The sequence below is a fragment of the Lagopus leucura genome, unplaced genomic scaffold (assembly GCF_019238085.1).
Source record: "Lagopus leucura isolate 7727_CA_CO unplaced genomic scaffold, USGS_WTPT01 Super-Scaffold_100014, whole genome shotgun sequence".
Lineage (NCBI taxonomy): Eukaryota > Metazoa > Chordata > Aves > Galliformes > Phasianidae > Lagopus > Lagopus leucura.
Window position 1 is genome coordinate 15,375,866 of NW_024962268.1, and position 13,417 is coordinate 15,389,282.

A 13,417-nucleotide genomic window follows, 5' to 3' on the forward strand; every position below is an offset into this window, starting at 1 on the left:
CCAATAACCAGGTTGTAGTTCAATGTGATCAGGTCAGACACTGTTCTTCTTGATAAATATGGAGGGCACAATAATTAAGTCCTAGAATCTGTAATGAGCCAAGCCAGGCATTTTGCAAACTGCTTTTTGTCAAATTAAGGCCAGTGCACTAAGACTACAAAGATTTTATCTTTATTTATTTTTCTCCAAAAGATACTGACCAAGTAAATGGATGCAAACAGACCCAAAAGAAGCAAAAGCTTTTGCCAATATAAAGACCTGTCAGAAACTTGAGAAGTTTAAAGGCAGCAACAGCCTTCAAGAAGATCCTATTTTAAGAGGGAATCTTGTCTTGAAAGCAAAATTCAATGCAAAAAAACCTCACAGAATCATAAAATGTCCTGGGTTGAAAAGCACCACAACGATCATCTAGTTTCAAACCTCCTGCTATGTGCAGAGTTGCCAACCACCAGCCCAGGCTTCCCAGAGCCACATCCAGCCTGGCCTTGAATGCCTTCAGGGATGGGGCATCCACAGCCTCCTTGGGCAACCTGTTCCAGTGTGTCAGCACCCTCTGTGCGAAAAAATTCCTCCTAATATCTAACTAAACTTCCTATCACTACACACCTTTATAAACAGCCGTTCTCCTTATTGTTTATGTGCTCCCTTCAAGTACTGGAAGGCCACAATGTCTCCCCACAGCCTTCTCTTCTCTAAGCTAAACAAGCCCAGTTCCCTCAACCTTTCTTCATAGGAGAGGCTCCAGCCCTCTGATCATCTTAGTGGCCCTCCTCTGGACACAGTCCAAGAGCTCTGCGTCTTTCCTGTGCTGGGAATCCCAGATCTGGACACAGTGCTGCAGATGGGGCCTCACAAGAGCTGAGTAGAGGGGGACAACCGCCTCCCTCTCCCTGCTGCCCACTCCTCTGTTAATGCAGCTCAGAACACAGTCAGCCTTCTGGGCTGCAAGTACACACTGCTGGCTCATGTCCAGCTTCTCGTCCACCAGGACCCCCAAGTCCTTCTCTGCAGTGCTGCTTTCAGGGGGTTCTTTGCCTGTTTTGTATAAATACCTGGGATTGCCCAGGTAAATGAAGGTATCCTGCATTTGGCCTTGCTGAACCTCATTAGGTTTTCATGAGCCCACTTCTCCAGCCTGTTCAGGTCCCTCTGGATGGCTTCCCTTCCCTCCAATGGATCGACTGCACCGCTCAGCTTGCTGTCATCTGCAAACTCGCTGTGGGTGCACTCGATGCCATTCACAAAGATCATTCTAGAGAACAACAAAACAAAAGCACTGAGATCTAAAAAAAGAAAATATAGCAAAAAAAAGGCTTACCATAACAGAGCATGAGAATATATCATGTTTATAAACTCAGAGCCCTTTTGCTAAAGCTTATAGCATATGCGAGGAGAAACATCTTACACGGCAAAGTATAGACTTCTGCTTTCTGCACTGGTTTAGCAAAAGGAGCTACAAAAGTTAAAGAACAGCCTTTTGAGGCACTGCAGTCGGGATCATGCCTGATCTTACAGTGCTAAGAGAATTTGAAAAGTCACAAATCAGGAGTTCTGCACTTACATCTGTAACAGCTCTCACCAACATCTGTATCAACATAACCAAATTTTCTCTTATCACCCTCTCTATACATAAAATTATTTTTCTACTGAAGTTTACAGACAAACCAACATATAGCTCATGAAATTAATACAGGTTCATGAAATTAATAAAGTCGTAGTTTCATATTATAATAAAAGCAGATTCTGTACAGATCAGGGGTCAGAAATGTATATTATAAAAGGACCCCAAATACTAATGCTCACCTACTGAATGAAGAAAACATTCCCAAGTAGTATTTTTTTCATATTTATATAAAAAACATACCTTCATGGTAACAAGTGTGTAAAAACATCACTTTCTTAAGTTTCCATCAAGTTGCTACCAAATCCCAGCAAGAATAACACTGGGAATTCTCATAAGCATGTCCTTGTGTTTTTCATTTTCCCTTGTGCTTGCAGCTGAGCTCTGCCTCATCTCTCTTACATCCGACACAGATCTTACATCACATGCAGGAGAATCAATCGGGCTTTCAATGAGAGTCCCCAGTCCCCAAACAACAGTCCTCTCTTTGATCCTCAGCATTTGGCAGGTGTGTTAATCTATGAATGCTGGATCCACATCTGCTTTTATTGGTACAGATCCAAAGTAATACATTAGAGCACTAACTGAAGAAGTCAGTCAAAATAAGGTGAGAAAATTCCTTGTTTTGCAGCATATCATGCAGAGATTAAAAACAAAACTAAACAAAAAAGCACTGGACAATGGTGGTACTTGCAAGCATACTAAGGGGCCAAATTTCTGTACTACTATCAAAATCTGATACAGTTTTTACCACAGTCAGCTAGACAGAGCATAAGTAGAAGTCTGTCCAGCACAACACAAAATCTGGAGACAGATGAAGAAAACCAAGCAAGCGCCACAAGCAATTAAAATGTGAAAGGGTCATTTCTGGTATCTACATTCATAAATGTAAAATATAAGTGAATTTACATAAACTAAGGTTTCAAGACAGCACTATTGAATATTCCTAACATTAGCACTCTTGATTTGCTGTGGATATTTAAAAGGCATACAAATGTTCCTCTTTACATCATTTCAAGTAAAGTATGTCTTTGTGGATTTTACTGGCTGGCAGAAGTAGCATTTTACTTAGCCCAGAACAGACAAACCGATGGTTTACCCACTTTCTGAAAAGGAGAAGGTTCTCACATTGCACATGTTCAGTTCAGTAAGAACACACTGAGTTTTTATCTCAATCCTTTACGAAATACCAGGAGGCTGAACAACAATTAAACAATCCAATTGACAGTAACATGCTCTAGTAAGCCAAGAACTATCAAGGGCTAACAATACCACTGCCACTTTTCTCTGAAATATGCGATCCAGGAAATATAAATGTGTGGAATCTTAGAAACATGACAAAATGTAAACAGTGAAAATACCACCCAGTAGCAGCTGCACATCACTTAAAAGTCACCAATGCTGCTCAACTCACAAGGGGCAGGAAAGGGAAAAGGACACAATGCAATTTAGATTTCACCCCAGACTAGGAATTACAGCTCCTTCTTCAGAAAGTTTGCAGTATGTGGATACCGCTATCACAGTACTTTGTATATGTAATCTCACTCTGTCTACATACCAAACTGACCAGATGTCATGCACATATGTTAGGCACAATCTTGAGCCTACATTAACACACGCTGCTTCTCACTAGGCTTGTTTATTTGGCCTTGAGGCCATGTTAATGCATGCACACAGCTTCTGGTTACAGCTGGTTTCCATCCAGACAGCTTGGATTGCATGCTTGCACCTGCCAGCAAAACACTGGGTAGACAAATCTCCAGATGAAAAGTTGTTTTAGGTACATGCTGCCCCATCCAGTGCATCTAAAATAATGGAGAGAATGTTTTCATGTATATCATTGCCTTCTCAATACTTCTATAGCAGTTCTAACTGAAATTTAAAAAACAAGGTGGTTTTTTTTCCCTATCCAATAGATTTTTTTTCCTTTCAAATATATCTTGGTCACTTACCTCACGTTATCACTTTTTGATGCTTATAATATAAACTACAAAAAAATTCCAATTAAATCATAAAAGCACACTGTATTAGAAAGCTTGAAGAATTAATAACTGCAACACACACACTCTTACTAGAGAAGTAAAAATCTTACCAGAAAGAACTAAGTAATATGATCTGTTGCATTTTATTTTTAATTAAGCTAATAATTTCCTTCTTGGTGTATTACTAATGGTAGGCAAGAAGAAAGATGAGAAACTAAACCAAAAAAATGTTATCTTTATATATTTCCTAACTGGAAACTGGACTTTCAGGAAGACAGTAATTATTGTATGGCATATCAAAGAAAAACAAGCAAACTGCAAAACACTTCAGGTTTCTACCTTCAATATCTAATTTCACTCTCTTACCTCCACCATGAATAATTACATTTAGAAATGATACAACTTAAATGGCTTGTTTACTGCGTTACGTTCAATACATCAAAAGTTTCTCTTGACCACTTACCTCCCCGGCTGGCAAGGGCAGTACCATCGTAAGAGAATGTCAAGCAGGAAGTATCAGTGCCTGCAGCATGGGCTTGCCTGCAGTGGAACTTTGTATGTACCTGTTTGTCAAACAAATGAAACATTACAGAAGTTTGCGTATTTCAAGATTAGAAAACTGTACATTATGTGTGTTGTTTCTAAACTTATATAGAAAACCCCATATTTTTAGCACTGATAGGAACTGAAGTTGTATGTTTCTACAGCCTTTTAAAAAAGTCATATACACTTTATATGGTCAGAATAGGCTTTCACAGTGTTTTAATGCAAAATTCATTTTTTTTGTAGCATCAGAATAACTGAATAATTCCCACTAGCACTGGATAAAAGGTAGTTAGGTCTGGTTAAGATAAAAATACATTTTAAGACTGTTCTTATCAGCCCCCTAAGCAGGCTCATTGCTTAAAAAAAAAACCCACAATGAGCAAAGGAAAAAAACATACATACTTTGGAAAGAACTTAAAAGAAGGATTGGAAGAATTGACTTTAGCCAAATTTCAACCCTGCCAAAATTCATGGTTTATAGATTAGAATGAAGCTCAGATATGCTGAAGTTTGTGTTCCATTTACATGTAATAAAATTCAAGTTTTACAATGATGTATGTTTGTTTATTTTCAAGTGTATTTCCCCAATAATCCTGGAGGAACATGAAAAGTACTTTCAAAGTAACATCTTTTTCTTGTACAGCGCTGACTTTTTGTTTATTAAGTCAAAATTAATTTTAATCCCTAAAAACGCTCTATGTTAAAATTGGAGAAATCTCCTGTGAAATCCCAAACTAAATTTTAATACATCTGCAAAATTCAGACTTCTAATTTCCCAACCAAACCCAAAGGTCTTGGCTGAGATACCAAAATGCCTATCAGGCACATAATTGCTGGCTAGCTCAACCGTCACTTCATCTTAGCAATTTTTTCTTTTATTTTCCACCACTACACTGCACCATCTAAAAACCACCAACATGCGCAGTGTCTGCTTACTCTTACAAAATGTCAGACAAGATGGCTCAGTGACATTTGAGACTGAAACACTCACTTAAAAACTAATCCAAACTAGATCAAAATATAAGATCAAAAAATGTACTATAACCATAGTTACTGAGGTGCAAAAATCCTGAAAACCCACCGTGTGTGTTCCAGCCCTCTAACTTGCACTTATAATTTAATTGTGTTTGTACAATAGACGCAGAATGATGGACTGACAAGATGGTGCACCCAGGTTGAGGAGGCAGTGGTCTGGTCTGATGGCAGAGAAAACATGAAACTAATAGCAGGGATAAGTTGTACTGTGGCTAGCAGTCCAGTGGGATTGGACTAGTAACGAAGATGAAAGAACTGGGACAGGTTAGAACTATGCTGTTGAGAAGAGTACAGAAAGAGATAACCAATGGAAAAAGGAGACAGCAAAGCATCGCAGAAGTCCAAAGGACAAAGCGGATGTTGTGAGACACTGCAAGAAAGGAATGGCCCACCATAAAGGAAAATCAGAATTCACTAAGCTAGCGGACATGAAGAATATTTCAGTATATGGGGAAATTCTGAGATTGGATAAGGAGCCTAGAAAACCTCTGGGATAAGGCATGCAACTTCTGAGGGTATAAATTGGAAGCACATGGCATTTAGCAGTGAACAGGGAATAGTGCCAAAGAGGAAGGCAGAGATGAGGAGGAATCAAAATGGAAACAGAGACATTAATGGAAAATGGAAGAAAGGGGAAAAGACAGAGAAAGAGACAAGCCAGTTTGTGACAGTTAAATCCTTCTTTAATACTTAGGAAATTACACTTTTGCTGTCTTTTCCAAATATAAAGCTAATTCATACAGGTTTAAACTGAAATATTCAAGAGTTGAACACTGCCTGGGTGACCCCTATCTCACCTTCTCACCCATCTGTACGATAGGGAATAAATAATGTTCTTTCTCTCACAGAAAGAAAGGCAAGACACGAAGACATGAAAACCTGGACATCCTTCATGTACCGCAATGATAACAGCAAAATACAGAGTAGTTTGTATTTTCAGAGAAGGGTTTGAACAGTGTGCAATGTCAGACCTAGAACCACACGCTGCACACAAACAGGATAAAATACTGAGCAGCTGCCTAGTGATTACTATCCACTATACACATTAACAGATAACTCAGTACTACAGAATAAAATGGAGACTGTGATCACACAATGTAAACTCACCGCGAGACTGATCTCAGTTTCCTCGGGATTCCCCAGTTATTTGTCTTCTAATTTTTGACTGTAACTTACTAAGGCTCCTTCAGTGTCCTATTTTGTATGTAAGAGACCTACACTGGTAAAGTAATTAATGTTGTTTACCCATACAAATATCTGTTCTGAATTTGGTCCAAAACATAGAGAATCTATGTGTTATGACACTAATAATGATGGAAAGCTTATTTGGTGTGCAGATTTAGTTCAGTTTTGAGAGAAGACATATAAGGCATTAATTCCACAAATGACACTTCAACAAACAACAGAGAGCTCCAAATATAAAACATACAGTTCTTTCAGTATTTACAGACGGAATGTAATAGCCTATGTTTAACCACAGCACTTGTTTTGTAATTAGTGTCTCTTCTAGCCAATTGCACATGTACTGGAGAAACTCTATGGACAGATTGCAATTACAAAATCTTACAAAAACAGTAAGACTTTTTTGGAGGTGTTAATAAGTACCAGGAAACATATTTTTTGCATCGAGTTAAGAAAAATTTCCACATATGTGGTAACATATAGAGGAGAAACTGTGAATTATTTATTAGAAAATAAATTTTCTGTAGCGTTTGTTAAACATTAACAAGCAATTAAAATGATGTATTTTCTGTCTGAGAAATACCATAGACATTTGCAAAAACATGATAAATGATTAATAACCACACCTAAAATGTGACAGAAAGATTACAAAATAGTATTTAGCTATTTCAAATACATAGTAAAAAGTTTAGTTTAGGCTCCACAACACATGTCAACCTGTGACAATGTCACACTGACATACACATGTTAAAATAACATCCTGTTTTTCATTTGGCTGCCCAATTTCATGGCAAGTTCTTGTATTAAATAAAGCAACTAACCAAAGCTTTTTCTTTCAGTATTACTAGTATATAAACGTATGTATTTATGTAAGATAAATACATAAAGTACTCTCTCCCTCCCATCACATAATGTTTCAGGAGTATTTTATCTCCCTGCTTCACTGCTCTCTGGTCAAAGGTACTGAATTTTATTTATTTATTTATTTTTTTAAAGGTAAATTTATGAATCCACTGATCAAAAAGAAACTGTTTCTTCAGGGAAATAATGGCTCACCTGAAACCTGTCACTCAGCATGCAGTCTTTTCAGTGAAGTACCTACACTTCAACTAAATTAGTAACAATACAGATATCAAAGACACAGACATTATTTGCCTCTTTATTAGAAAAAAAAAAAAAGTGAAATTAAGAGAACAAATTTAGCTCAACTCTCTCCAGCTTTCATACTTTTGGCAATCACATGAAGCAAGTCTTGTCTTAAAAAAAGATGTGAGATTGCATCAGCAATTTTGTCTTTAAAAATGAATTCACTCAGTTTACCACTGAAAAGACCATTTTCCTAACTTTGAGCTCCGCAAGCCTGCCCTCCATATATTATTCTGCAAGGGAATATAACCCTGAATTGTAATACTAAATCAAATATTTTAAAATGATTGAAGGTTGCTCTAAAAACGACGGAAGGTTGAACAAGAAGTTTTTACATGCACTGTCAAATGTTCATTACAGTTTTCAGAGAAAATAATGTGTTTGGCCTCTGGCCTTTTAACATATTTAACTGACGTCTAATCTTGCTAACAAATCATAAGCAAAAAAATTGTTATCAGAATGTTTCTTGCTGGAAAGACATGAAAAAAAAACAAAACTAATGTACACATTTCATAAGTTTGGTTCAGGAAGGGAAAGAGAACACTGAAACACTAGGTAAAAATGTGAAGACAGCAAGGGCAAAATATATCCACATTTCTCCTTTCTTTTTGTGGCAGAGATGTCCACTACTCCTGAGTACTACTAACGTGCACCACAAAATTTGACAAACTCATTAATTCTTATTTCTTTTTTGAAGGCTTATCTATTTCAGTACATCTAAATATATTCCACTCTCTATTCTTCAGCAATAAATTGTCTTCTGCAACTATTTTGAAAGCCTCCAGCAATGCAAACACCTTCTAGCTTTATATTAGCACATATATCTTTGTTAAGGAATTATGGCTGACTGGACTTGTGTGCAACATGAAATGACAGGCAGAAAACATGAAGCACATGTGAGAAAGGAGGCAGCTGAATGCATGTGAAAGTAAATTTGTAAAAAAAGCTAGGATAACAGTTAAACTTGATAATTCTCAAAGATCAAATGAAAATCAGAAAATAAAAGGGAACTGAGGAAGGACTGCACAAAAGACAAGAAGACGTAAAGAAAGAAAGAAAGACAGAAGGAAAGAAAGACTGAAACACAGACAGAAAGACAACATGAGCAGTGCATCAATAATGAATATCCTTTAAACAAAAAATCTGGGAAGACTGATGATGGACAATGGGAAGCAAAGACATACAAAATGTTCATCACAAATTAATAACATACAGAGATGCATGGTTAGAGCTCTGTGACACACAAACTGTTCCTCACCAGAAACCCTAATAAGACTCCGTGAAGTCTTACCATGAAAAAAGCACCATGAAAAGCAGAAGACAGAATGAGTCATTTTGTTCACCTCATCCAGAGCTCATCTATGAGAAATAAAATGGTAGGCTTAAGCAATAAATTTTTTTAACTTCCCACATTGTTTCATGGATATAATATTTCATAGTGTGCCAACACTTTCCCAAGATTGCATGCTTCCCACACACACTTTTCTCTTTCCTCAATGAAACAGTGGTGTCACAGACAAGAATTTTTTCTTCCATCTTGTTTCTAGTATCTTCAAGAGATTTTTAAATGCAGAGGTAGTAAATAAAATTAGGTACTGAAGAAAGTGAGATCTACAAAGTTGCAGCATGTTTTTGGATCACTGTAATCTTCTTTCACTATAATGTAAAAAATTTACTCATCAAAATTTACTGCAAAGACAATCAACTCTGCAACAACAATCCTGTTTAGAGTAAAGAGAACACTGTCCCAAACTAGTTGCACCATTAGCAACATACAATCTACTTCTTGCTTCAGCACATGAAAGGTGTATTCTGAATAAGGAAGCTCGTTCCCAGAGAGGCCTCCCATGCTTGCTGACAAGCTGTTCCCTCTGTTTCACACCAATGAATGATGGACACATAAAAAAAGCTAGAAATCAGAATTCACCCTGATTTCTAATGTGAGTCAGGAGAACAGGACTAGCTTAGCAAAGTTATCATAAAGGCAAATCATGCATAGCTGAGGTTTAAGCAACTGATTTAAAACAGACTAAGGTACTTCAGCAATATAAATTAACTTTAATAATAATTGTTGCAAAATCTACGGTTTTTAATAAAAGCATAAAAGCATTCCTATTACCATTAGTCAGCTTTAGAGCAACAAAAGCATGAGCTATAACGCTCGGGGAAAAAAAAGCCACCACCACAAGCACCAACAAATCAGAAACCTTGTTAGTATCTAAGAAAAGACATTGGTGCTTGTGTGGAAAGTGATTGTACCAGGGGTGCAATGTCAGAGCTGTGACTACAGCTGAAAAGACAGACACATTCCCCTTTCCTATTTGTCCATTTCTACTGATCAATGCACCAACGCTTATCCACTTTGCTCTCAATTACTACTTAGAAAAGAAATTTCACTGTACCCTCCAGATTTACTGTATCACTTACAAATTATCAGATATTCATATGTCAGCTAAATTCAGGAATTCACTCTTTTTTTCCCTGAGTAGGTAGCTACAGGCTATAATCAGATCTTTTTCTTAAGACTTTGTAAACATGATCCTAGGGCTTTCAATTTGTTTGACAGCTCTTCAATACCACTTTCTATGGTGTAGAAATGGATGCTGTTTCAGTAATGACCATGTTGATGCAAAACAAGATTAACTTGCGAAATGTGGTGAAATCTGAGGTTTTAGCATTTAAGCAATTATACTCTTATATGATTTGATCTTCTCTGTGATCTTTGAACTCAGTGACATTTTCATGTATCACTAGAAAATCTGAAACACTCCTTCCCTTCTCTTGATCCTAATTAACCAATTATGAATATGGTAACCTAACTTCATTTGCAATAAGCAGAACATCTAACTGGCAATTGCATTTAGCTGTCCTGCATCAATTACACTCTCATCTGTTGCAACAAGAGGAGGGCTGATATTTGAAGGGGGATGCAAGTTTTGGGAATGTCTTTGTTTTATCTCACTTGCTTAGTTAAGGTTCAATTTCATATTTTAACATCTTTAACATCTATTCCATATAGGAGATTTGTCATCAGAGTCGCAATTAGTAAAAACAGAAGAGAGAATTGGCTTTCCTTTCTTTTTTTAATATTATGTAGGTTTCTTCGTGAACTATGAGGAAAAACGTACATCATCATTCTCTCACCATTAGCATCCTTAAAATTTATCACAAAGAATGAATCCTTCTGGGTTTTTCATCCTAGACTCCCCATTTCATTTCAAGCACAGTACTTCACACTTGTGTTTAACAGCTTCTCAATTAGCAGTGGCATCTTCAGAGCATAGCGAGATATGTGAACTGCTGTTTGTGAAAATCATACCTTAAAAATCTTATTTGTACAATCCACTTTTCATCAAATAGCTTTGAGTGTTTTTTTTCTCCAGTGATCATTTACAAACTTTAAACTTTTCATCCAACATCACTTTCTCCTTCATCGTCATTTCTCGTCAATCCTATCCAAATTCCTTCCTGACTCTAAACAGATTTATGTTGACAAAGCCAACAAAGCTACCCCATCATCATTTTCATCAGCCTTTGAAGAAGTATCTATTCTATATTTCTCTTATTCACCGTTGTTGGGTTTTTTTTTTTAAATCTCCTGTACATCATCAACATGTTCACTCCATTCCTCACTATTTCCTCTGGTGTTTAATTCTCTTTCTTCCACTTTTGCTGGCTATTTGCCATCATTTCACTCCTTTGGTCTCTGAACTTCTATCTCTATACAGTGTATTTTGAGAAACACTATTTAAAACCACGGTTACGAATACTTTCCTGTTATTAAACCACCTTCTAGCAAAAGGTCTTTATTGTGTATCTGCTGAACATTTTAGTTCATCTTGATATCACCCTATGAACGTTTAAGTGGCAAGTCAAATTCAGTATGTTGAAAGAAAGGCTGTTCCTGACTACCATATCTCCCAGCTACCATATGCTTGTGGCTACCACATCTTTCCACATTCCTCTGGAAGATCTAACCTATTTTTGTAAATCATCATATGAAAAATGTCGTTACACGCATCACAATGTGTCAGCTTCTTTCTGTCACATATTGGAAAGCATGCTATAATGAATCCAATCAATAACTTGCTGCCAGTACTATTACTTGGACTTCTTTGCCCTCTTTGCTATTTTTGAATCCATTTCCTTGATGGATTTCTTTACTTTAGGTGTACTGTCAGCTCTTTTTGTCTTATTTAACAAACAGTGACTTAAATCTATATTTTGCCTACAAAAATAATTACATATCTTAATCCTCAAGAACATCTCATCTGTGTTTTTCTCACATAAAGTTAAAACCAACAAAATCACCACTTCTCTGCTTTCCATAATATACATGAAACTATTATGTATAAACATAAGGGATGCAAGTGGCAACTGAGCTTGCATATTGCCTTTATTTTGCTTCTTGGAGTAAGCCTCATATGAACTTGACAACAAAGGGTTTGTTTTCTAACTCATCTTTATTTGTTTAGGAAAACTTGTTTTATATGTACAAACAGACAGCAGCACACACAGAGCCCTGCTTCACATTCCTGATCTTGATGGAACAGCCAAGGAACAACAGTGGACTGTTTAAGTACAGAAAACATATGTCATATATCCCTCTCAACTCCTATCCGATTTAGCACCCTGCTTCCACATACAGAACATGAAATCAACATATGCACATTTTGCCAATTGAAAAGGCAATGCATGGCAATGAGATGCTTTCTGCTGACTAAAAAAGGTGTCCCTACTTACTTGGAGTTTCTGAAAAATCACTCAGGCTTTTGAAGGTGGTTTTGAGTATAAACCAGTTCTCCCAGTATGAGGGCAGGAAGGCATGTGCAGTAAGTGTGATTTTCCAAGCCCTGCTGAAGCTGAGCCACTCTAAAGATCTCAGCAGTGTATTCTAGTGACCTCTTGGCCACAAAATGTTCTCCAGAATAGATCACAGACCTGAGGAGGACTACAGGGGCAGAGAACGAAACAAGCTACTGAGCTAGGATATGTTGCTATTTCTAGGCTTTTACTAGGGTATCTGCTGATTAGACTTTTGGCTGGCATGCCTGGATCTCCTGGTGTCCATACAAAACGTTGACCATGATTACTCATTGAACTGGATTTTTTTCAGAATATTTTATCTTTAAATTAGCACAGTACTTTGTAGTTCCGCCATGCTATCCCAACTTAATTCAACATATTACAACAAAAAAGAAGTATAAATTAACTTTTAGCACTTAATACAAGTAACAGCTTTGAGCATAAAGCCAAATCTTGCAGATGCACAGAAAAAAGTTAAATAAAAAGACATTTTTTCAAAATCTTACGTATTGCTGAACCCCAATTAAAATTACATACATTGAATAATTTTTTGAATACTCTCTTCAAGTTATTAGAGATCAGAATGATTATACAAATTCATAAAATTTATTAAGTTGGGTCTTCATTACAAACTTGCATGCACAGCTAGACACATAAAGACATGGCGGGTACACATGTACACATGTGGTGTGATACCTATATGTATATATAGGTAGCCATATCCAACTCCAAATCTAGTTCTCTATCTCATGAGAAATTTAGAATTTACACAAGGAAGACAGCTGTTCCATGGATGTATCTGATTTCAGTCTGTGTAGTATCACTACGGCCATATATGAAAACACAGCTGGATAACACTCTACCTATTTCACCACCCTCTCTACTAACTGTTTAACATAAACATCTGTTGAAAACAAGCTTTATGAATTAGGAAGATTGTGACAAAAATCTTTTTTTTTTCCTTGTAAGATATTTTATGTATTTACAAAGAAAGCTTTAAGATGTTAGTTGTGAGATTTATTCCTACAGTTCAAAATAACTTGTACGCTTAAGGCTGTCTTATAAAAAGTATATTAAAATACCTCTCCTTTTGTATCAT

General features: G+C 36.7%; 1 protein-coding gene across 1 annotated transcript in view; it reads right to left on the minus strand.

Annotated features, from left to right (window-relative positions):
• The window catches only part of WDR70 (WD repeat domain 70), a 149,749-nt gene that overhangs the window by 33,574 nt on the left and 102,758 nt on the right, over positions 1-13,417 (minus strand). The window contains exon 11 of the mRNA XM_042875395.1: positions 4,067-4,166. Coding sequence (XP_042731329.1) covers positions 4,067-4,166 — 100 coding nt within the window. The remainder of the gene's footprint in view (positions 1-4,066; positions 4,167-13,417) is intronic.